The sequence below is a fragment of the Eurytemora carolleeae genome, unplaced genomic scaffold, assembly GCF_000591075.1.
Source record: "Eurytemora carolleeae unplaced genomic scaffold, Eaff_2.0 scaffold1779, whole genome shotgun sequence".
NCBI lineage: Eukaryota > Metazoa > Arthropoda > Copepoda > Calanoida > Temoridae > Eurytemora > Eurytemora carolleeae.
In genome coordinates this window covers 1-25,710 of record NW_019397672.1, presented here as the reverse complement: position 1 = coordinate 25,710, position 25,710 = coordinate 1, and the positions used below count along the sequence as shown (strand labels likewise).

General features: G+C 33.6%; 2 protein-coding genes and 1 long non-coding RNA gene across 3 annotated transcripts; 2 read left to right on the top strand and 1 right to left on the bottom strand.

Moving 5' to 3' along the window:
- Nucleotides 1-5,264: 5,264 nt before the first annotated feature.
- LOC111715435 (uncharacterized) lies at nt 5,265-25,673 on the top strand. Its single transcript, XM_023490757.1, has 21 exons — nt 5,265-5,358; nt 6,232-6,320; nt 6,973-7,010; nt 8,064-8,139; nt 8,291-8,363; nt 8,498-8,549; nt 9,195-9,321; nt 9,640-9,930; nt 10,323-10,427; nt 10,779-10,890; nt 11,367-11,467; nt 12,225-12,270; nt 12,480-12,527; nt 12,832-12,960; nt 13,251-13,541; nt 14,220-14,317; nt 14,418-14,991; nt 15,707-15,834; nt 16,162-16,340; nt 17,197-17,329; nt 25,380-25,673. Exons 1-21 carry the CDS (start codon nt 5,302-5,304, stop codon nt 25,420-25,422), a joined length of 2,790 nt encoding a protein of 929 aa, XP_023346525.1. The 5' UTR covers nt 5,265-5,301; the 3' UTR covers nt 25,423-25,673.
- Nucleotides 18,958-22,222, top strand: LOC111715436 (DAZ-associated protein 2). The gene is made up of 6 exons (XM_023490758.1): nt 18,958-19,180; nt 19,592-19,661; nt 20,076-20,140; nt 20,965-21,081; nt 21,363-21,407; nt 22,119-22,222. Exons 1-6 carry the CDS (start codon nt 18,986-18,988, stop codon nt 22,164-22,166), a joined length of 540 nt encoding a protein of 179 aa, XP_023346526.1. The 5' UTR covers nt 18,958-18,985; the 3' UTR covers nt 22,167-22,222.
- Nucleotides 23,404-25,085, bottom strand: LOC111715438 (uncharacterized). Its single transcript, XR_002768226.1, has 3 exons — nt 24,930-25,085; nt 24,334-24,409; nt 23,404-23,857 (listed from the first exon to the last, which is right to left on the bottom strand). It is a non-coding gene; the product is annotated as an uncharacterized LOC111715438 (long non-coding RNA).
- Nucleotides 25,674-25,710: the final 37 nt, after the last annotated feature.

Below are 25,710 nucleotides of genomic sequence, written 5' to 3'. Positions count from 1 at the left end.
ATTACACAGATTAGGTTTAAAAACATGTCAGCTAACAATGTTTATAGGCATAAATAATTGGTTTATTTGTAAAGTGATGTAATTATAAAAACATTCACTACAAAAATGGATTTCTCATAGTACGCATACAGTAAACACAATTAGGGCTGGGTACGTTCCAACTTTTGTCTTCTCTTAGTATAGTACACATACAGTAAACACAATTGGGCTGGGTACGTTCCAACTTTTGTCTTCTCTTAGTATAGTACACATACAGTAAACACAATTAGAGCTTGGTACGTTCCAACTTTTGTCATGCCATTAGACAACTTTTAGTCCCCAAAGTTTGAAAAAAAATTTTATGTAGCAGTTAATTTTAAAGGTAAGAATGAACATTCATTTCGTAAACAGTATTTTCTGTTTATTTGTAAAGTTACCGTTAGTTAATCATCTCAATTGGATTATCAGTGTTACTACTAGTTACTACTAGTAAGTTAGTAACTATTAGTAAGTACTAGTTACTTAACTAGTCACTTGTAGTTACTACTAGAAACTACTAGTAACTACTAGAAACTACTAGTAACTACTAGTTACTATAGTAACTACTAGTTACTTCTAGTCACTTGTAGTTAAACTACTAGAAACTACTTATAGTTACTTCTGTTACTACTTGTTACTAATATGTTACTACTAGTTGCTAGTAGTAACTACTAGTTATACAAACTTTTGAAAAGAATAATTAATTATCTTGGCTGGTGGTTGGGTAGAATATTGACAACAATTAGTGATAAATTTAGAATATCGGTTGTTTAGGTCAATACTCATTATTCTCAGTTCTTTTCATAAAATTTTCTGACACAAGTTAGATGCACAAATTTTATTCTATACAGCATATTTCAAATCATAAATGAACTCATGTGTAGTGGTTAATTTTTGAAGGGTTATTTATATATGTTGATAAAAAATATGTGCTTTTGTCCCTAGAGTTGATATGTGGGACCAATTCTATAGCAATTTTGGCTCATATACAGTTAATTCCAGATATATGAATACATAGCAAGAGTGTTTTATAATGTCGTATTCTCATTATATTTAAGATCAAATGCCGCTGAAAAACGAGTGTAATATATCAATTGCTGTCCTTCATATTTCAGGGCTATTAATTTACCTTGAATTAAAAATAAAAAGCAGTTTCTCCCAAGAATAATATAAAAACTTATGACTCTACAATGTAATTTGGAAATATTTTCACAAATCGTATTCAACCTTTTGAAGCTGCGACAGGGGCGTAAATAAGGTTTCTGTAGGGGGGGGGGTATTGGTCAATTATGAAACCAGCCTATTTCATAATTTGGTTTTCTTTTAACAATAATTTTAGATTTTTTTGTAAAATGATATTCCAGGGCCCAACAGATTATATAGCATAAATATGTGAAGTACACCTGCAGTAGGGAAACAGTACAACAAAATGGCCGTTTTACACTTTATTCGAAGTTAATTCCTCTCTATATATTCTATTCTCTATGCCAAGAACTCCCCTTATTTAAACGCCACTGAGCTGCGAACATCTCAATTATATGTTAGCTATATAGCTGGCCAAACGGCAGAACTAATTTGGCTGAACATTTTTTTAGGGAACCCATGGGTACCCTGGGGTTAACATAGGCTAAACAAATTAGATTTTTTCAAGGCGGATTTTTTTTCAAAATTATATTATTCAAACTTTTAATAAATTCCATTTCACATATTTCATATAATAAAAAAGTTTAAGTTGTTTGAATTTCAACTGTACGCAGAAACAAAAACATTTCTTACAAAATAACGGTAGTTGTAAAAGTTTTAATACATGGCATGGTGCTTTTCCCATATTTTTCAAGCCAAATGGCATTCTTGAAAAATGAAACAAACCGAATTCACGTTTGCAATTTTCACCAAAATGGGAATTGAAATGTGGCGTAAGCTTCAATGGGTGAAAAATAGAAATGGAAACGTTTCTAAGGATCTATTTTCATAGGAACGAGACATATTGTATAATTATAAATAATGATAGAGGGTGTCCCACATCAAATTAGACCGCGTCAATGGGTCTAAATTACGATTTGGGGGACAAATCAGAAAATTTAAGAAGAATAAATCATTTTGAAAAATTTAATAAGGCTAATAGAATTTTCTTTTTGCAGAAAGTGCTAGATTTTTCTAGTATTATGTGCGTATTTTGGCGTTAAAGATTGGAGATAATCTAATATGATATGGGACGCTCTGTATCAAAGATTTTACACCAATCATGAAGGCAGTAATAGAATAAAGCTAATGAAACTTTTTTGTTAAAGGAAAAAGTGAGATTTTAAAGTATTTTTTTACATGGGAGGCACGCGCAGGAGGCCGAGTGGCCCGCCCCCCGCCCCTCGTTCGCCCTTGTGTAGGATCAGTAGGATCCTGACATCCCTGACATAATTTATTAAGGGTTTTCTCTCTATATATTTCATTTACTATCTTTCATTTTGCGTTGTTTCAGCTTTCTCTGCAAAGTTCACTGTGTACACAAATATAGATTCACTGTACACCATAATATCTTAGTCTTTCAAACTGGACTGGTAGATCGGGTCAGACGGGTGCACGGTTATATAACTTTAAATATAGAGATACGCACACAGAGATAGGCGCTTGTCAAGCGCGTTGCTTGAGACTGTGCCTTTATTGTAAGAGGTAATTTTAGTTTTAGACTGTGCTTACTGCAGAATCAAGCTCTGTGAAAACCACGGTATAATTACAAGCATAATTTGAAAATCTAACTTGCTTTTTTACTTATGTATTATTACAGATGGAGGACGAGGGGTTATTATTACATTGAAACCTTTTTAAATTTTGATTACAATACATGTAGTTTCCACGGATTCCTCCTTCACGTTTTAACATTTTTCTATAGGACGCGTTTCACAGTACTTTTACAGTGATGTGACAGTAATCAGTATTAAATGCTCTATCGATAGGACTAAACGCCGAAATTGGATTAACGTACAATTGCAGTAGTCAGCTGTTGACAAACCGGTTTGTAGTTCATTCGAACATTATTCCATATGAACAAAATCGACATTCATTGAAAGCTAATATCTCTTCCGCCAATTTTTTTTATTGCAATTAATTATTGGTGTAGTCTTTCTGCTATTTTATGGCATTTATTTTGAACATTTTCCACAGATAAATTGTTCAAATGGACTAAATATTGTCATGGAAAATTTAGTGTTATTGAACGTTAGCCCTAATGAACATTTTCGATAGAAAAATTGTTCGTTTTATAAATTATTTTGGGGGCAAGAGAACATACTGCCCACCCTGTGTACGCGCCTGAAATGGACTAAATATTTTCTTGAAAATTTTAGTGCGTTTGAGCGTTAGGATCCTAATGAACATTTTCGATAGAAAAAATGCTCGTTTGAAGTTATTTGGAACTTGTAACAAAATGATGAAAATTTTAACCGTAGTTTAAATAAATTTTTTTTAACATTTTTTATAAAATGTGTTCGTTTAAACTTATAATTTGAAAATTGTCAAAATCATGAAAATTTAAAAAATTAGTTCAAATGAACATTTTTTTTCTCATTTTTCTAAATCTTGTTCATTTGAACTATTAAACGGTCTCTTGGAAAGTTCATCTCTGTTTGTCTGGGTGTTTGTTTGTGTGTCGTCTAAAAAAAATTAGCGCCAAAATTTAATTGACTCTAAAGCAAGTGATGTATTTTCTCAAAAAAAAATTTCTCCCCCCCCCCCTAGAAGTTTATTTGCTTGCTTTTTCAGTGTTTTATTCGTTTTAATGGGGAAAATAAATGATTTTTGTGCGTAAAAAGTATTTAAGAGAATAAAAAAAGTTGCCTTTTGACGTCCAATTTGGTGGTCTATTTTTCGACCTACGCAAATCCGCAATACTCCACTTCTGACCTACGCCTAATCCGCTGTACTACACATCTGACATACTAGCACGTGATTTTAAAGTTTCTATACGGACTTGTGGCCGCAGCGCCCGGCCCCCTAGCCTGTCTTAGCCGCGGCACTCGGCCCCCTAGCCTGTCCTAGCCGCAGCGCTCGTCCCAGAAATTGTCTTAACCTTACCCAACCCTCAGATAACAAAAATAAACAGTTGGCGTAGGTCCAATATTGCAGTAGGTCGGAAAGTTAGTAGGCCTGAAGTTGAGTAGGGGGGATGTTGCGTATAGAATATAACATTACCGTCCAATATACACCTCAAAAAAATTTGAAAATATACACCCCTGTCGAAATCGTGAATATGTTTTATGTTTATATATTCACATTTGATCAGAATTATATAGTTCTTTATTATGTTCTAAAGATTTTAAAGTTTTTTTTTATCAATTTTATATCTTAATTATTCTGATTAAAATGTAAACTGTAAAACTGTGGGCTCAAATTCATGTCATTTTTCAATTAAATCCTAATTTAATGAGATACAAGCTAGGAACTTTTAGATGTACGGATCAGTAAAACATATTCAAACTGCAGATAGTGTAATTAATCGTCGTTTTTAGAAAATATTTATTAGAAACTTCTTTTACCTAAAACTAAAAAAGAGCAGAACGATCCGAAAACGATGGTAACGTTCGTTTTTGCATCGTTTTTGGATAATTTTTTGGTCTTTTTTTGCACATAACATCTGCTAAGGTCAAAATTTGGCATAGTATAAAATAATAAACATTATGAAAAAAAACAGTAAAAATATACATTTTCTTTTCTTAACAAATGCAAAATTTTGACTCCGAAAGGAGATAAAAACAAAAATTGACTTAACAACTAACCACCTGAAACCTGAAGGCACATTAATCACCAACTGCAAAGGGGAGTTTAATTGATTTTTCTTTATTCAAAACTTTAAATTTTTAATTATTTAAATCTATATTTGGTTCAGAATGTCATAATTTATTTACAGGTTTTTAGAGAAAATTACACATAATTGGCATTTTACTTTCTTAAAATAGCTATAAAAAGCTATTATTTTTTAACTTAATTTTACCGAGATATTCGAAAAACTCTACATTTGAAGAAAAACAGAAAAAAAGCATAAAATAAACTGTAAATATTCATTTCGTTGTTTTTTATCCTATTTTCTACAGAAAGAAATTGTAAAATTTGTGATACATCATACACCACACACTTGCATCAAGTAATTAAGTAAACAATTCTTAAACTTTGTTTCTGTAAATCGAGAAGTTTAAAGAAAAACTAATTCAAATTATTGTCTTTTCTGAGCGTTATTTTTATTTTTTATTTTTTAAAAATTCCAGAAATGACAAAATCCTGTTAAAATGCAAAATGGCGGATTGCGATGCATGCCCAGGATGCGGAGCATCAGCTCAATCCTTTTCTCAGGTAATCTTATTCTCAGCTATTAAACTCATTTTCTTAGGTATTTAATCATTTTCTCAGGTATTCAATCATTTTCTCAGGTATTAAAATCATTTTCTCAGGTATTTAATCGTTTCTCAGGTATTTATTCGTATTCTTAGGTATTAAAATCATTTTCTAAGGTATTTAATCGTTTCTCAGGTATTTAATCAAATTTTCAGGTATTAAATCCGTTTCTCAGGTATTTAATCCTATTATTTGGTACTTAATCCTATTTTTGGTACTTAATTCTTTTCTGAGGTATTTAATCCTGTTCAATTCTAATTGTGTTTTTAATCGTTTTCTTTGGTATTTAACCCTACTCTTTGATATTTAATCATAGTCTTTGGTATTTAATCCTATTCTAATGTATTTAATCTTATTCTTAGGTATTTAATCCTATTCTCAAATTTTTAATCCTTTCTCACATATTTAATCCTTTCTCACATATTTAATCCTTTTTTATTCTTGGTAAACCATTATTTGATTGAACCCTGCTATTGTGTTTTGCGTGGAATTTATAATGAGTTAAACTTTTCCTGTTATTTAAAAGTTAGTAGCTTCTAAAAAACTGTGATAGAATTTGCTAATAGAATTTGCCATATCACGCAGAGTAAGAATTATTTCAGGGGTGTGTATTTGTCAGAATTACCCCCCACCCTCAGGGGGTGATTTTTACTTATTTTGGGGGAAAAATTGAAATATTGGATATCAAAATTCATTTAATTTCCCTAATTCAGCGAATAAAATCCTGAAAAAATCTGTGTAAGCATTCATACTTTCTGGGAGTAAATGTGATTTAAAAAGGGGGAGGGGGAAATGATTTTTTGAGAAAATATTCACCCCTGAATTATTTAGAGGTTGATAGTAGATGACTGCGGACACAAGAAATGTCGGAAATGTCTACTGGTCGAAGAGTCCTCCTGTAGTCAGTGCTTTATTCAAAAGTAAGATTATTAAGGGATTGTAAACGTATTTTGATTGACTCTTCATGCAATGATTGATGCGCACAAAACTTCAAAACTTTATCTGATTAATTATCAATTAAATATAAATATTTATAGTTTTAAAAACTGGTTATTTTCAATCTACCAAAGTAACTTTCGCATTTCTACTGCAGGAAAATACAGAATACGCTACTTTTTAACCTAGAATACCGATAACATCTTCCATATTATTGATCAGAGTAAGTTTTCAAGGATATCATTGTGAATCGGGCATTACCATGCATGGAGGGTCCTTTATGGGGGAAATGAAGGAGTTCACCATTTTAAAAATAGAATTTATTTCGTTTTCTTAATTCTTGATAAATAGTGATAATATTTAGTTTGTGCTGTAGGTCTCACAAATTGGGGTTGATTGATTATTGATTGATTGCTTGATTGATTGATTGATTGATTGATTGTAGTTTCAAGACCCATGAAATAAACATTTTAGCAGTTCCATATTAATTTAAATTTTGAAATCTATACTCATTATGTATCCCTTAATATTTTATACGGCGCCATTTCAAAACAACCACTTCATTTTAATCAATTGGGAGGGACTCAGTGGCGTAAAGTTCAGATAAATCGATTTTTCAGATGTTGTTTTTTTCAGTGTTCCAGAGGCAGTTCAAACCATCCAAGATGAACGAGGTAGTCCATAAAACCATAATTGAAAAAAATCCACAAACAGTATATCCTGCAAATCCCCGTTTCAATTCACCTGAAGTACTACGACCGATATCCAGCGTGGTGGAGAGCCTTCCCCTTCTCTGTTTTAACCATTTCAGCGCTATGATAGAAATTACAAGCAATTTTAAAACATTTAAAATCATTTGTTTAAATAAAATGCCCAATCAAAATACTTAGATAAATATTGATAAGTGTCGAAACATTGCTTTTGATGTCAAAACTTAAGTTGAAATGGTGTACACTTTACACACTTGACACTAGGGACAGGGGTAGCTTCCAGTCTCCAGGCATGGCACCGTCATTTCCCCGAAATCCCAACCACCTTAAAGGGAGTGTTCGCGAAAAATGAAAGGGGGTATAGGCTTAATGCCATAAAAAAGCGCTTTTGATCGCTACTAATCTTACTTCTATGTGTTGCGTCTATAACGAGAAACTTGTTAAAGACGTCTCATACCGAATAACTTAGTGCCCATACAAATTGAGAAAATTGCAACATACTACTTAGACCATAAAAATCAATTTAATTTCAAACAAATCATTCAGATATTACAACCTATAGTCATCGATTATCTTTCGCCACATTTGTATATAGTTTATATTTTATAATATTTTTTGATTAATATGTTTAGAATTTCTAAGAATGCCGCACACCACTCACATTTTTTTTAATCCGTTAAAACGTTTAAAAAAAAAATAAAATACTATAAAATATAAACTTTATACAAATGTGGCGAAAGACAATCGATGACTATAAGTTGTAATATCTGAATGATTTGTTTAAAATTAAATTGACTTTTACGGTCTAAGTAGTATGTTGCAATTTTCTCAATTTGTATGGGCGTTAAGTTATTCATTATGAGACGTCTTTAACAGTTTTCTCCTTATAGACGCAACAGATAGAAGTAAAATTAGTGGCGATCAAAAGCGCTTTTTTATCGCATTAAGCCTATACCCCCTTTCATTTTTTGCGAACACTCCCTTTAACGAGGTATAAATAAAAGAATATATATTCAGACCTTCACTTGAGGTTCCAGGATACGCAGTCAGATACTTCGACGTCAACATACGCAGAACAGTACGCTAAACGCAGGTATTTCAGCAAAAATCATTCCAACTTGAAAAATACAATCGAAAAATGCTCTCATTAATATATTGTCTTCAGATGATCCTGAAGTTAAAGAAAAGAGAAAATGTAGCAAAAAACTAATTTTTGGTGTAAATTTATTTTTATTCTGTTCTAGGTGTCGCGAGAACTGCAGTCAAGCTAGCAGTATCCCTACCCTGGCCTCTATAAATACAGTTATTTCGGATAAGGTTGAGATTTGAAATAATATTAATGTATTCATATGTCCAGTTCACAAGTTCTGTACTTGAATATACTAATATTACGAAAAGGTCGAAATACTGAATAAAAAAAAGATTTTGTATTTTTTATGTTTTTGTTTTAGGATCTTGAATCTCAAGAAAGAGAAGTTCTCGGCAAAAATCTTTCTTTGTCAGGCAGGATTATGATTATTGAACTTGATTTAAAAATGTGAAAGGAACTGAAAGCGTAATTTTGGGTGACCCACCATGCATAAATGGCAATGCCCGATGCACAACCGTACCCATAACAGCCTTATCAATGTTTATAACTTTCAATTGTGGTTTCTTTACTTAAGTGTCTTGCTCATTTCTATTGCAGGAAGAAATACCGGAATTATCTGAATTAAACACCTTTAAACCTTGGAAAACGAACTATCTTATCTTGCACATAATTGATCAGAGAAGACTTTTAAGGATACCGTTGTTCGAATCAGGCATTGCCATCTTTGCGTTAAGGGCCATTTGAAATTACAGTCCAGGCCAAGTAAAACAATTTACAAATATATTTTTAATAGGGATATCACCTTTCCAACAGTTTACGATACAAACTTGGTTTACAGAACCTTAAACCGTCCAGGGAACTCAAAGTAATTTGATCAAAATCTGAGGCTAGAAAGCGAATAAGGGGTATTTGAACTAGCTAATGCTAAGCTCAGCTACATCTCTGACACACATAGCAATTAAGAAGCCTGACGACCCTTATCTAGTTCAACTATTTCTTACAAACTCATTAATTCCGACCTCTGGTTATTGCAATCTCAATAATCGCAAACTGTTCAGCTGAAATAAAATCTCCGGCTCATCATGAGTTCCTCTTTCGGCGGCCGAGTAGCCGGCCAAGTTCGATAGGATCGCCCGTCTCTAATTTACAATACTCTAAAGGATCTTCGGTATCCAATACACACAGGTAAAATAGAATTTAGGGATAAATTTTTCTTTCAAAAAATCCCCCCACCCCTTAAGTGGTTAGGTTTTTTTTTTTGAGGGAAAGGAATATTTTGGTTAAAAACATATTAAAAAAGGGGAAAACTTGCCTTTTCATATCCAATTTTTCATTTTCCCCAGAGCCTCGAAAATGATTTAATCTTAAAATAAACCCTGTTGGCCGGTTCTTGTCAGAATTTATAGCAATCGTGAGAAATTCGTAGTAAAGAAAATTATATAACTTTTAATGAACATTTAGAAAAACATTTAGTTTTATTTTCTTATTTTTTTTTTGCTTAAGGTTTGAAGCCAAGAGAACATCTGTTATTGTTCACACTGGAGCCCAACCACCACCCCCACCGGCACTCCGAACCACCCCTGAACCAATCCAATATGGCCGCCGGAACTTTGACTATGTTAATGTTATACCCAATCACGCCCCAGCACAACAAGTCGTCATTCATCCCTCTTCCTACACGAAACCTTTTCAAGAACTCGCCCCTCCCCGGCCTATGGACGATCGGCCGGTTGAGACGATTATTCCGGACTGCAATGCCGATGAATATTCCGATCTGAGTGAGCTCACGGGAAGGTATAAATTTTCCTTAATTTCAACATCAAGTACCTGTTTTATTCTGTTTATTTAAATCCTACAAAGGTCAAAACAGGCAACCATATTAGTGTAAATTTTTTCAAAAAATTTCAAATCCATTTATGAAAACGGGCCAAGCTGCAATATTTTTTTTGTTGTTTAAAAATGTACAAAAGGCTTGCAGGAAGATATGACATAACCAAAGCGGCGAGCACTTAGTAAACCTTCGCAGCATGAATTGCTTTTTTAATCCATGCAAAATACCCAAATATTACCAATATTATCTTAATAATCACGTTTTTGGAGAATTTCATAATATTTTTTGTTTTGTCTATGTTGCTTCTTAATTCATTGTAAAGAGTTGAAAATATGAAGAAAAAATGTTTTTTTAGATCTGAGTTAGAAGATGGAGAGCTAAATACTGTTAAGGTGGAGAGGGTGTTCGAATGGGTTGACGGGAACATCATCAACTCCTCCTCCTCCCCCTCCTCATCCAGGCAGATCAACCACTTTGTATCATTATTATTCAAGTTATCATTCATTGAACTCCTTCATATATATAAATATATGATAAACATTATCTCAGAAACTGTTGTAAAAGAAAGTAAGACAATGTGTGGGAATTTTGACTAAGTAAATTTTTTTGAAACAAGAAGCAGGGTTCAGCTCCCTTCCCATAGTTTTAAAGCCTTCCCCCCCCACAACAAAATTCCTAAACCATTCTAAAAAGTGTGCATATTAGCCTGGATGGATTCCAGGCCGCATGTAGAAGCGCTGTACAGTACAGTGTACAGTGTACATTAATGACTGGTCAGATCTTTCTATTAATAATTGGTTTCTGAATCCAGTGAGATTTCTCTGTGTGATACCCCGAGCAGAAGACGAGAAACATCCAGCCCTTCTTTTCAGAAAACGGATTTAAAAAAGAAGATTAATCCTGAACAAGAAAATCATGCAAAGGTTCTAAAAGTTTTCATTTTTGTTTTCTTTAATAATTCCAACTAAATTATTTGTTTTACAGGATCTCCCTTTTTAGGAGTGTTTTAACAGTTTACAGCTGTTCCTTTTGAACAATTTGTCAATAATTCTGAAACTTTATTCTTTGTGGCCTTGTCTTGTTTGCAGATTTTTGCAGCACATACTAGATTTTTGCAGTGAATACTAGATTTTTGCAGCACATACTAGATTTTTGCAGCACATACTAGATTTTTGCAGCACATACTAGATGTTTGCAGCACATACTAGATCTTTGCAGCACATACTAGATCTTTGCAGCACATACTAGATTTTTGCAGCACATACTAAATTTTTGCAGAACATACGATCAAACAAATGTCCGGAATTGTTCTAATTTACTCCATCTTTTATACTGATACGCTATTAGTTGTTAATGACAAACTACCTTCAAAAGATGACTTAAAATTCGATCTTTACAGGAGGTAATACAGCGCGGGAAACAGCTGAGCAGAAACTTCCTCTCCGAGATCAGGAATGCGTTGGACGTTGCTGATGCTATCCCAGACCATATAGTATCCAGGTCAAATACAGATTTTACATTCCCGCATTTTCCAAATTTTTTGCTTCTCCGAATTACGAACTATAACTTATGGGGGCTTTGTCCACATTCACCAGTTATTTTTTATGCCATGCTCACTAAACGGCTCAACATTGAAACGCTTCAACACGGAAATGGCTCAAAAAAGAAACTCTTAAAACTAATTTTATGTCGTTTTCTCTTAAGTTTGAACAAAAATTTTAATTTAAAAAAAATTATTTTTAGCATTAATTTAGGTTAGGTTGGGTTGCGCCGCAGGCTACGGTGGGGGGTGCCGAGCGCTGCGTCTAGGAAAGGCTAGGGGGCCGAGCGCTGCTACAATTGCTGTGGAAAATTTTACAAAATAGTCTTTTTAATTTTAAGTTGAGTGAAGGTGACATTCGGATAGTTTTTTAATTCCCTTTTTTGAGCCATTTCCGTGTTGAGTCGTATCCATAACAGCTAAAAAGTTTCACATTTTAACTTGAGATTACGAGATTTTATATACAATTCAAAACAATTATTTTAACTAAACACATTTGGTTAAAAAAAGACGCGTGAATTGGTGAAGGTGGATTTTTTTCTTTTAAAGGTTCATAACATTTTTGATATCGTTCTGTTTTAATCATCTATCTTCATAATTTTATGATTTATTTTAAAAGTCAAGATGGGGGGGGGGGAGTGGCGGCGGTTTTTGTTTAAAATTTGACTACTTTTATTGTGCTATAGTTTCAAATATAACATTTTGATATATTTTCAGAGATAACGAAGCTGGAAATTTGTTTCACTGCACAACCTGTTCTAAGGAAAATATTTGTTTTTTCACCTTTTTTTTAAATACTTCTTCTTATCAGTTTGACTGATATACATTTCAATAATACATTTAATGTCATAAAAGCTAGTTAGTTAACAAACGTGTTACTCTTGTATTTTTAGGTTACGAATTTTGACAAAATTCAAGAAGTTTAAAATATTTCTAAATCTTTATCGAAATTGATAAGTATTTTTTTCACAGGATTTTAAGAAAGGTGCTTTGCGCAGACATCGGAATTGTGTGCAGGAGGTGATGTTTAAACTGTCGTTTATTGTAGCCTAGCCATTAATATTATTATATTATTTTTTTTCCTTCACCATAAATATGTAAGAGTTTCTCAATATTTTTATACATTCTGTATTTGGTATTTATAAAACCTATGTTCAAGAAAGTACTCCTGGTTTTTATCTTAGATTTTGTAAAATTTACCCCAGACTGATTTTTTTCAGTTTATCCTAGACTGATATTTTAAGATAAAATTAGACTGATTTTTTTCAGTTTATCCTAGAATGATTTTTGAAGATAAAATCAGACAGATTTTTATTTATTTTAGACTGGGTTTACGTGTAGTATCTGTTCCCGTGAGTTTAAGACCTCCTCCCATCTTGTTTATCATACAAGATCACAGCACACTGGAGAACGTCCTTTCAAGTGCAATACATGCTCAAAATCTTTCTTCCAGGTAAAAATACAAATCTTATCTTAAGAAACCTTTCATGTATAGAGAAGCATGTCCGATTCACAACGGTATCCTTTAAACCCCTGTCTGACCCAGATTGAGAAAGATATCCTTAATGTTTAGTTGTAAAAGAAAAATTTCAATCGTGGTTTCTTTATAAGTCATACGTTTCAAAGAGTACCGTTGTGAATCTGATCAACTGATGGATCACTTTGAATTTCGTTTACAATCATTTGTTTTCAAGAACTTTGTTCACTATTTGATCATTTTTAGTCTAAAATTATTTATTTTAGGTTGTAAAGTTGAAGCGCCATATTCTTGTCCATACCGGTGAACGTCCATTCTCTTGTGATATTTGCAGTAAAACGTTTAAAACTAATTATCATTTGAAAGAACACAGGAATATTCATACAGAGGAAACTCACCATCAATGTGATATTTGCATGAAAACGTTTGCAGACAGCAATAATTTCCGACGGCACATGAAGTGTATGCACGGGGATTTGAAGAAGCATGTCTGCCGACTGGGAAACTGTAAAGTCTCTTTAAATACTAAGTTTGACCTGAAAGCCCACAAGAAAACGGTAATTTTACAACAACAACAAAAATATAGAATATTTGAAAATAATGAGAAAAATAGATCTGTGTCAAAAAATGGTTGCATGGCTCAAATTTGGTCGTGTTGCTGGGATCATTCCGATTAATTTAAAACACTCGTTTCATTAACGATTTTACACTAAATAAATCCGGGCTGAAAAACCACCTCTCAGTCAGGACTTGAAACTCCAAGCTGTAGAGTGGAGCCTAAAGCTTTCCCTAACACTCATGATTTGATTTGATTTGAGTTGATTTCTTTACCGCTTTTTACAAAGAAGAATAAATTAACAGTAGTTGCAAAAAAATTTTATTTCTTTATATTTTGATGAGAACTATATCAGAACATAAATGGCAAACTTAAAAAAAAGATTTAATATTTAAAATTCGGTGATGGTGATGAACCCTCGTCAGTTCATGGGAGTTAGCCCCGATTGCGGTCTGGGCTCTCCAAAATGGGGGGGTCTTCAGATCCTCCCTTACCTTATCTTATCTTAACGGTATAATAACCTTCGAAATCGATAAAGAAATACATTTTTTTGTGAAAAACCACAAGAAAATGAACAAACAAAAAGACTAATTTAAAAAAAATTTGGGCTGTCAAATTGACAAAAAGGAAACTAACTCAGATAATGAGATGGAAAAAAGATTTATTATGTTTTATTCAGGTTCATGGACCCACCCAGCCAGGGTCCTTTGCTTGTGATACATGCAACCGTAAGTTCACGAGTAAACGGTTTCTGGAAAGACACATGAAAACACACAGGAAACAAATATTCAAGATTTTAATATTGGACAAGAAAAAAAAAGTAAAATGGAAACTTGACAATTTTATCAATTTTATTATTGTTTGTTTGTTTTGTTAGTGTGGCGAAGTTTGAATGCAATGCTTGCCCAAGATTTTTTAACAGCCAAGAAGAACTAAAAAAACACAAATCCACAATTCATTCTAACCCTCGATCCCCTTCAGACGATCGCCAAGCCGATCCCTTAGTCGATCCTTTAGCAGGAGATCTGAATCCGGAGAACATGGACCAGGATCCGGATGATCCCGAGCCGGATGAATTCGAAGAGTATAGTAAAGAATACCCATCCGGGTCGGTTAAACGTGACGAATTTTTCCTTGTTAACTTGCAACCTGAGAAACCTGAGAATTTAACTAATATCGAACCAAGATCTGATAACTTAAACCTAGAAGAGACTACATTAGAACATATCGAACCAAGATCTGATAACTTACACCTAGAAGAGACAAGATTAGAACATATTGCAAAGAAGACAAGAGTAGGCTACACTGACGACACAAGATTGAATAAATCTGGTGGCACAAGATTAGATCCGAATTGCGGGCAGAGAGGATCAAACTTGAACCAGGGATTAGGGAATAATTATCAGAACTTTATGCTTCCTTCAATCAACCAACTCACCCTTACACGACAGGTTGGTTTCTCTATCAACCAGCTCACCCTTACACAACAGGTTGGTTTCTCTATCAACCAGCTCACCCTTACACAACAGGTTGGTTTCTCTATCAACCAGCTCACCCTTACACAACAGGTTGGTTTCTCTACCCTTACACAACAGGTTGGTTTCTCTACCTTTACACAACAGGTTGGTTTCTCTACCCTTACACAACAGGTTGGTTTCTCTAGGCGCATCTAAAGGTTTTTTCAACAGGGGGGAGGAGGGGACTTCACTGGAAACTCTTGTTAATTTGAAATACCGGGTCCACCTCTAAGCAATAAAGAGAAATTTGTGAATTTTCATTGAAGTGGCCAAATGGATTTTAAATCTGACAAAGCTTATCTAAAATCTAAAAGAAGTAAAAATTCAGTCTAAAATATTTTGCCCTCGACTCAGGTTTATAAATAAACAGGGGAGTATATTTTCTCGAAAAAAAAAATATTCCCCCCTCCCCCTTTTGAAAACATTTTTTTCCCCAATAAGTTATGTATGCCTTTTTATTTTAATTTGTTTAGGGTTTATTTGCTGAATTGGGGGAAATAAATGATTTATAGGGAAAAATTGATATTTTATGGGGTAAAACATATTAAAAAGAATGAAAAAAGTTTCCATGTTACGTCCAACTTTTTATTTTCCCCAAAATCATTAAAAATTCTATAAATATACACCCCTGTATATAAACACTTGTTAGGATGAACCTATGCCCCAGGACGAGTGTTCAGCTCCTCCGAAGACTCCGAGAAACCCGATCCATCAGCTCTGCATGGATTTGAGTAGGGAGGAGAAAATCACCATTAAGATACTCTACCAAGCAAACAGGTAATATAAGACAAGCTTGGGAACCGAGCTTTGCCTGTAAACTGAAATTCCTCGAGTCGACCCACTAAAATCATAATTTTTATCAAAGAACGTTCCCGTGGTTCCCCAGTCAAAATTTGAGGCAAATCAGTCAAGAAGTTCATGATTTATGACAAATATTACTACTTTGTATAATGAAATCAAAGGATATTTATATTTAGATAGATTCAAAGAAGATAATTAATGTTATACTGTCTTTTTATAATTTTGAAATCGATTTTTTTAAAATCTGTAATAGAACTGTAAATATTTATCTGTAAATAACATTTAATTGATCTGTATTTATAGATTACCGATTCCCGAGGAGCTCCTTGATGTTGAGGAACCCCTGGAGGAGGATGAGAAGGTGGATGAGAAGGAGGAGAGGGTGGAGGAGGTTGAGGAGAACTTGAACACAAACCTTGATCAGTCACAGACCGGTCAACAAACTCCATCTCCAACTAAGAAATCTAGGAACTTTTCAGGAGGTTTAACTTTTTTTAAAAACTTCGAAAAATTCTTTATGAAAATCAAAAAATAATCAAAACATACGTGTTCTTTATTTTCTAGTTTTTATCATCAAAACTATGGTATTGTGGTAATTAACCAACCAAATACTCAGAAATAATGTTTTTTCAAGGAATTTTTACTTTTCTTGTTTATATTACATTGTTCATTTTTTTATGTTGTTTCCTTAAAAAGTTAAAATGATGCTTTTCAAGCCGCCATTTAAAGGGAGTGGCCGACAATCTAAAGTAGTTGAAGTAAGATTGCAGTATTTTTAAGAAATCATGTCACATCTTTCTTCGTCGTTTTTGAATAATTTTTATAAAACTGATTCTCAAAATCATCCCTTCAAATTGGGCAATTAATGAGGAATTTAAATATTGAATTTGCGCCCTTCCTGAAGAAGAATTCACCGTTAAAACGCCTGATATGTCTCGAATAAATCCTACATTTTTTTTCAATTATATTGTAATCTCAGAACTGAAAACTTAAGAATGGGATATCCTTAATCCCGATCTGTCAATTAATCTGGAGATTAAATTCATGAGGACAACAAGCAATATTTAATCTGGAGATTAAGAAAAAGAGTGGATTAAGCATTAATCCCAATATCACCATTCTAAAGTTCCCAGCTCAGATCAACTACCATAAATTGCCAGTCACTCCCTTTAAGATTTCGCAGATTTTCTGCCCCCATAGCTAGAGAGATATCTAAAATATAATTTTAAGATTTTTGAATTTCTAATTTGGTCGCCATCGGTGAGCTGTTTATTTAATATATGTATATCAATCTAATCTATAATATATTTTGAGATATAAAAATAAAGACTTTTTTAGATGAATTGGATCCAGTAACGAGGAAGATGGTTTCCGACGCAGGGAAGCTGATCCTGTCCAGCGGGTCGGTACACATCAACATGATGGACGAACAGAAGGAGGCCTTCCTTAAAGCTATGCTCAAGATATTACGGTAAAACAGATGGTTAAATTGAATGCAAGCGTAATTCCAAGTGACCCTCCATGCAAAGATTGCACTGTCCGATTAACAACAGTACCCTTGATAGCAATGCCTGACACTGATCAGTGATCAAATATGAATTAGATAGCAATGGCTTATGTTTAATGTAACTGTTTATTTTCATTTGTGGTTTCTCTCTGAAAGTGACTGGTGCAATTCTTGTTTATACGAATCAATGGAAAAACCACGCTAAATATTTCTTGTGTCTTTATGGAGAAACTGACAGAAATAAATACTTTTCAAGCCAGAAAAACGCCAGTATCTACAATCTAAGACTAAGGTTTCAAGAGTACCGTTTAAATTGCCTGGATGGTCACTTAAAATTACAATCATAGTCCCTTTAAGATAAGGGGGTTAATACAGAGACTGTAAATGAAAAAGTGAACGAGGTTTTGAATAAAAATAGATTTTTTTCCTGGGCGGATCACCTAGTATAAGTCTTCTCCCCAGGGTGTAAACCCCGTGGATAAGTTGTTTCGGCGGTTAGGAGCGCCGACCCCTATTTCATTGAATGATGGGTTGTCCTTTAATAATAATATTTCAGTTATCCCATTTTATCTAGAAATTATCTATATCCATTTATGTAAGTAACAATACACCAATCTTTTTATAACATTTTATTCATAACCACAATGTTTCATGCTTTATGTCATCATCCGTATCCATCGTTCTCAAGGATTTTTTACAAGTGGCAACTTCCCAAGGGTATTTTCCCAAATGGCAACTTCCCTAATGTGCAGTTTCCCAAATGGCAACTTCCCAAAGGTTAGGTTAGGCTCTCTGAGGCGTCGCAAGCTGCAATGGGGGGGGGGGTGAGCGCTACGGCTAGTATGGGCTAAGGGGCCGAGCGCCGCGGCTAGAACAGGCTGAGGGCCGTGATCATTGAAATCTATGGCTTTCACGTGGTTTTTGAGCCCCCCCTTAAAAAAAATTTGGCCACCTCAGTCATGATAGGAAGTTATTTAGTGGAATTTTATTGGTTATTTAAAAAGTTCTCAAAAGTTGAAATAAATAAAAACTAAAATCTTTTATTTAATAAAGATTTATTTTAAATTTAACTTAGTTGTCAACTATCTCGTTATCAATATATGCATATAAAGTTGTAATCTCTGTCTGTTTGTTCGTTTGTTTGTCCGATCATAACTCAGAAACCCCTGGACTGATTTGACTCAAATTTTGATTGGAAAACTCGGGAGAACCGCAGGGATAGGCTTGGTGTTGAGATTCTTAGTTGAGTGGGTTAACTTTTATCGTATCAGCTAAAATCGTAATCTACGACCAAGTGCGGGTAAACGGCGGGAGTAACTATGAGTATCGAGTGTCCTGGGCAACGCAGGGTTCCTAAGCTAGTTTTATATAAAAATGTTAAATTCAGTATTACTTAAAACTTACGGATCACTAGCTAGTTACTTGTTCCTGTGATTAATAAATATATTATGATTATCACATATGTGCTATTTTTATCATTTTAAAAATAATTTAACTGTAGATGAAAAGCAGGGTTTAAAAATCAAAAAAAATACACTATGTAATTTTAGTAAATTAAAATTTATACATTTTTAAATATGTTATATTTACAATTTGTAAAATTTAAATCAATATTTTCAGATGAGTATGGGGAACACACCAAACAAAAGTAAAAATGAAAAAGAGAATCCGCCGGTTGAGAATCCAGCCCATTTTGGCGGAGGGGCGTATCCTCCGCCAGCTGCAGGAGGGGCGTATCCACCACCCCCTGCAGGACCCCCGCCAGCCTACTCCCTAGACGGACATACTACTAGTGCTAGTGCACCAGCATACTGGGTAATGAAAACGTTGAGAAAACTTGCATTGACGTAGCTAAAAAATAATTAAGGAAATCGGTTTAACTGTTCTAAACTTGAAAATTTTTTGGCGAATATTAAAATAGAGGAACTTTCTGAACCAAGAACCTTTCTTTGGGAAACGTATATATTTGTTCTTGGTGTTCATAAAAAGATTCGCTTTTTACTCTAAATGAGAAAAAATGCATTTTCTAGGTTCATAGGGGAAAAAATGAGACTTCTAACCTTTTGAAAATTGTTGCTCAAAAAATTTATTTTTACAAATATTAATCATTTCCCAAAAGATGCCAGCGAAATTAAGGCATGGTAGGGAAATCTGAACAGCTATAGTACAGAAGGTTTAAATGTTATATTCAATTAATGTAATAAAATAACTAGTTTCGTACTTCAGGAAAATGAGGCCCCTCCAGCGTACAGTAATAATCTTACTGATGGTTCATCATCAACAGTACAGTACACAGGTACAGGCCAGAGCCATATCCAGGAGGGGGCTATGTGTACTCAGCCCCCCCCCTGGTTAAGTGAAATCTATAGTTTTCAGGGGGTTTTGGGTCCCAATGGGTGCTGAGTTTTCCCCCCTAGTAAGAAAAACAAATTAAGTCCCCTATGGATAAACTCCTTGGTATGTTCCTGGAACAGGCAAACATATTAATAAACTTTACTGTACAAAGCCACAGGTACAACGATAAATTGATAAGTCCTTCTAAAATCAAGTTTTTTTATGGTGGCCCCATAGTCCATCTCTTACAAGACTTAGTTTTGTTTTGATTTGTCTAATTTTCAAAATGGCGGTTTTTCCTAGTGGCAGAGAAAAATTGGACACCTAGTGTTTTAATAAATTGAAGCTCTGATATTATAAGATGTTTTTTGTTTAGGATGTATTGAGCAGCAAATGTATCAGCAGAAGTATTTAAAGCAGCATGCTGCCGCTTTTCCTGAGGTAGCAGCACATACTGAAATCAATAGTGCAATCAATTTGCACTGCTTGCCATAGTAACCATTTCAATGTAAAACTTGGCAAAAAAAACCCGAAATTCCGTCATTAACTTTCTGCCCGATTAGAAACAAATTTTCTTTTTGAAACTCAAAAATTTTTAAAATAATTTTAAAGTCAAAGTTGTCTGTCCTGTAGTTGAAGTTCAAGGTTCTAGGTTCAAGGTTCAAGGTTCTAGGTTCAGGGTTCAAGGTTCAAGGTTCAAGGTTCAAGGTTCAAGGTTCAAGGTTCAAGGTTCAGGGTTCAGGGTTCAGGGTTCAGGGTTCAAGGTTCTAGATTCTAAGTTCAGGGTTCAAGGTTCTAGATCCTAGGTTCAAGGGTCAAGGTTCAGGGTTCAAGGTTCTAGGTTCTAGGTTCTAGGTTCTAGGTTCTAGGTTCAGGGTTCTAGGTTCAAGGTTCAAGGTTCAAGGTTCAAGGATCAAGGTTCAAGGTTCAAGGTTCAAAGTTCTAGGTTCATAGGTTCGGGATTCAAGGTTCATGGGTTCAGGGTTCAAGGTTCATTGGTTAAAGGTGCAAGGTTCAGAGTTCTAGTTGAAGGTTTGTATTCTTCTAGTATCCTCCTACTCCTCTCTAGGGACTGAAGCTTTCGTTTTTTTTTAACTCGTTTTGCCTTTTCAATCGTGTTCCGTTTTGAAAATTTCAAAACGATCGTTTTTAAACATAAAGAGTTTCAATTTTTAAAGCAAAACGATCACCAAAATTGTCACATCAACCAATCTTTTTGAGAAAAAACGATACCCATCCCACTCCTCATGTTTTTTTTATTCCAGGTAGCACCAGCTGTTGGTGTTGTTCATGCTCAATTCGATGCGGGAGCTAGATTCAATAAGACCTCTCCTCCCTCCCTTCCTCCACCACCCCCTGGAGTACCACCTACTCCTGCTCAGGTGCATAAAGGGATTATTAAGAAAATTGGGTAATGTAGCGGTAAGGTTTTTCATGTATCTTACATTTTAAATTTCGAAGTTGAAAAAAAAAATCCAACTAGTTGAATTGAACCGTTTTCTTCTTTAAAATTGATTTTTATAAAGAAATATATACAATAACTTTAAAAATTATGTCAACAAGAAATGAAAAAAAAAGACTTAAAAGATAATATTATCAAGTCTTTTTTTCTGTGAGATAACAATTACAAAAATGTGCAAAGAAACTAAATGTACATATTTAGTTGGCTGCTATGAAGGGCGGAACTGTGGTAATGACTCAAAAAAAGGCAGGAAGAATTAGCAAGTTTTGTACAAATTTGTGATACGTAATTTCCTGCCCTGCCCCCATTCTCCATCTATAAATTTCCCCTTAACTTAGCCTGAATTGTTTCTTTCTTTTAGGGGAAAAGAAAATATGAGTTTTAAGAAGAGAACGTGATTTTCTCGGAAAATAAAATGAATGTTTGGGGGAAAAGCGTTTTATATTAAACAAGTAATATTTTAAGATTCATTCACTTCATGAAAAGTTAATTTGAGATCAAAGTTCTTTTTAATTTATTAATTTGCAAGACTGACTCCAGAGCTTATATTTTAAAAGTTAAGCCAGACCTTAGTAAGCGTAAGGGCTTGTGGAGGCTCGAGTCTTTGGCTGGATTCTGCTTGGTACAGATTATACCTATGAGAGATAGTTTCAAAGATCTGTATGTATAATCAGCTGATAGATTAAGCTTTCCTCAATAAATTTCGAAAATTATTCCAGAGTGTGTTTATTTTATAAATCTAGCCAATTTTGACACTAATTCCTGAGGTTTGAAATGTATATGGCTTTAATTCAAGCCAAGTCAGCAAAACATCTTCAATTGGTATTTATTTGGGCTTTAATAGGAGATAAAGTCTGGTTTAAACTCGGGTTTAAGCTTTTAAAATCCCCACTCTGAAATACAAACTTCTCATTACCACTCTAAGGAAACCAATTATGCTATTTCTAATTTTAAAAGGAAACTTTTTTGAGTGGCACCGGGTCTGGAGGAACAACATTCTGGTAGACATAAGATTTTTCTGTTTGATATCCGATTTTTCTGTTAGATATTAGATTTTTCTGGTAGATATCATATTATTCTGGTAGATATCAGAAATATTCTGGTAGATATCAGAGTAATCTGGTAGATATCAGAGTAATCTGTAAGATATCAGATATACTGGAAGATAAAAGAGTTTCTGCCAGATATAAGAGTTTTCTGCTAGATATAAGAATATTTTGGTAGATATAAGATTATTCTGGTAGATATCAGAGTACTCTGGTAGATATCAGAGTATTCTGGTACATATCAGAGTATTCTGGTAGATATCAGAGTATTCTGGTAGATATCAGAGTATTCGGGTAGATATCAAAGTATTCTGGTAGATATCAGATATTCTAGTAAATATCAGATTATTCTGGTAGATATCCGAGTACTCCGGTAGATATCAGAGTATTCTGGTAGATATCAGAGTATTCTGGTAGATATCAGAGTATTCGGGTAGATATCAAGAGTTTTCTGCTAGATATAAGAATATTTTGGTAGATATAAGATTATTCTGGTAGATATCAGAGTATTCTGGTAGATATCAGAGTATTCGGGTAGATATCATATTATTCTGGTAGATATCAGAGTATTCGGGTAGATATCAAAGATATCTAATAGATTTATGGAAAATAATTGTTAATTTGATTTTGTTTTTGATTATGATTAAACATTAAAATCATCAGTATTGATATTTTTGGTCCGCCAAAAAATTGACTTTTAGTTCTTGCAATAATCGTAACTAAAGAAAAGAAAGCTTTAAAGATTAAAATATCGCTCAACCTTCAACTATCAAGTATATTTTGAAAATTGACACCTTTTCCACAAAATAACACTAAATTAGTAATTTTGGATCTTTTAAATTCAATATTGAAACAATTTATTTTTTTCTATTACAAGATTACCTGATTACTGTTAAATCAATCGATGTTTTGTTAATTAACGTGCATACTGAATAGTTTGGGATCATGAAATAATATATATTAACCATATAACAGAAAAATTTATATTCGATAAGACTACTTACTACTCAATATTTCAACAGAATACGTATTCAGCATTATTTCCTAACTTGTTCTCATCTAGTCGTCTTTTTTGCAATTACAAGTTAACTTTTTGATTCTATTTTACTTAAAATTTAGTTGTTATATTTTGATTTAATTTGATCATTGTTATTAATATTTTTATTAAAATTCCTTTGCTACTTAATCTTTGATAATATGTGATAAAATTGTATTTATTATTTTACTTGATTTCACAATACATAAATTATAACAAAGCTATCTTTAACTGTTTTTTATTATTTTAATTTTTCCAGATTATGCATGATCTGTGTTAGCTCAAGCAAGATACAATACTGATCTTTCCAGAACTAGGTCCTATTATATACTGATAATAAAAGCTTCTATAAGAAGACTAGTGGCAACTATCATAAATAAATGAGAAGTTTGGTGTGCGGCTCCACTATCCCTAGCATTCACTACGTGGGAGTCATATAAATAAGCATCATCATGATCAGTTTTCCGATTGTGAGGGCCAGGCATTGGTTCCTTAGTCCTGCCTCCTCCCTTGTGGGCAGCAGCATAGTTCACCTCTGTTCCTTCCACCCAGGGAACAGTATTCCTAGTGGTTGTGCCTCCTGAAGGTTCAGTTATTGAAGCTGTGCTTATGCCCTGGAAGTAGAGATGTGTATTGCGTTGTTTTATCTCGTTTTGGGACCGTTTTCTTTCAGGCTCCAAAGGATTTGAGTCTTTGCTACAAATTAAAAGTTTTTAACCCCTACATAATACATATTTACTACCTTCGTTATTTCAAACTTTGATTATTTGATCTATCAGGATTTGATATTTTGTTGGAAAGATTCAAGGATTATATTATGTGGGAAAAACTCAATTCCTTTGGCATAGTAAAAGGAAAGCAATTGTGTATTCTAAACATATGCTATTTTTTTCATCAGGCCAAATTTTGACCTTGATAGGCAAAAAAACAAACCAAAAACGATCATGTTTTCGGAAAGTTTTTCAAATTTTTTAGGATAGAATTATTCCAAAATTTGAAGAAAAAAATTTAACTTGTTGCAGTTTTGAAATGTTGGACATTTTAATAAAAGTTTTCTAAATACCATCTAAAACGGAATGCACATCACTACCTGGAAGGTTGGCCCTGTTGGCTGCTATGGATCCGGCGGAACGGGCTGGTGGGTTCCGGCATCGAAATCTCTAGGTCTAAAACAAAACTATTGATTTTTCAAAATAGATAATCAACATTGAAATTAGGAAATCCATCATCAATATGTCAAGTGTTCTTAAGTGCAGAAATGGAAAAAATGTTAACAATCAACCAGTAGTTTAAAATACAATATAAACAGGTTTGAGCTCCGTTACTTGCCCTATTCTTAATGGGATCTGCATGGGACATAAATAGTTTATCCAAAAAAAAGTTATGAGTCTGTGCCTCAAACTCAGATTTTCTACCACCTATATATTTGCAACTCATGGATGTCGTCGACCTTATATATATTAAACTATGAAATATGTTAGATCAAATATTTTAAGGTTCAAGTATCAAGGTTTTCCACCATCAGCTTGCCAAGATATGGGGATTTAAAAATTTGAGTTTGTGGCAAATACTCAAATTCTTTTCATGTAAATTTTCCTTTTATCTATATTTAGGAAAATTTTCTTATCAAAACTTATTTTTGCGTCTACCAGGGTAGTTTATAGATTCATTATTTTTAAACATTACCTTATCATCATTGTCGATTTTCTTAGAGAATAGTCACCTAGCCACAGTTCCCAAATAATGCCTCGATAGTATCCATTTTCAGCAGGATTTGTGAAATATTCACCATTCAAGTTGGACTCGAAGCAACTAAGTGTAAGAATGTGTATTAAAGGATTGGGTAATTACCTAGAGACCCCCCATGGATCCCATTTTAGGCTTCGAAATCCGTCTTGTGTTTACATTACCGCCCAGAGATAGTACACTGCAGTACAAAAGATGTGTACACTTCTGAAATAACTTTCCTTGCCTTACAATCCTTGGTAGAGACAATTGGGAAATTGCACATTTGGGAAGTTGCCACTTGGAAAAATATCTTTGGGAAGTTGATAATCGAAATTGTTCCCACAGCCCCGTACTGACAAATAAGAGGGAAAAAATAATTTCAAGTTTTATTTTAAATTATTTTTTTAGGAAACGGAAATTCCAGGAGGCCCCGGTAACAAACACAAACTAAGAAGAATTTAAACAAGTAAATCACTAGATCGGAAAATTATAAAATTTTCAATTTATTTTTATAAGATTTATTCATGTACTGTCAAATCCCAGTATCAAAAAATCTAGTCCGATTCTTTAAAAACGTCATAATAACCATTTTTTAAAAATCAAGAAATAACCATTTTAGTCTGCAATAATACTTAGATTCTCTATCGAAATTGCCATTAACGCTAAGAAATTTGAATCAAAATTCTAAAAATATAGATTTTTTTGTATTCAGTCTTAGGCGTATTCACTTAAGGAGGGG

Bases quoted from the DNA above. Each gene is read 5' to 3' on its own strand.
- LOC111715435 (XM_023490757.1), top strand. From the start codon at position 5,302: ATGGCGGATTGCGATGCATGCCCAGGATGCGGAGCATCAGCTCAATCC. The intron at 9,931-10,322 runs GTATAAATTTTC...ATGTTTTTTTAG, and splicing joins CTGAGTGAGCTCACGGGAAG to ATCTGAGTTAGAAGATGGAG. The intron at 12,961-13,250 runs GTAAAAATACAA...TATTTATTTTAG, and splicing joins GCTCAAAATCTTTCTTCCAG to GTTGTAAAGTTGAAGCGCCA.
- LOC111715436 (XM_023490758.1), top strand. From the start codon at position 18,986: ATGAGTATGGGGAACACACCAAACAAAAGTAAAAATGAAAAAGAGAAT. The intron at 19,181-19,591 runs GTAATGAAAACG...TTCGTACTTCAG, and splicing joins CTAGTGCACCAGCATACTGG to GAAAATGAGGCCCCTCCAGC. The intron at 19,662-20,075 runs GTACAGGCCAGA...TTTTTTGTTTAG, and splicing joins ATCAACAGTACAGTACACAG to GATGTATTGAGCAGCAAATG.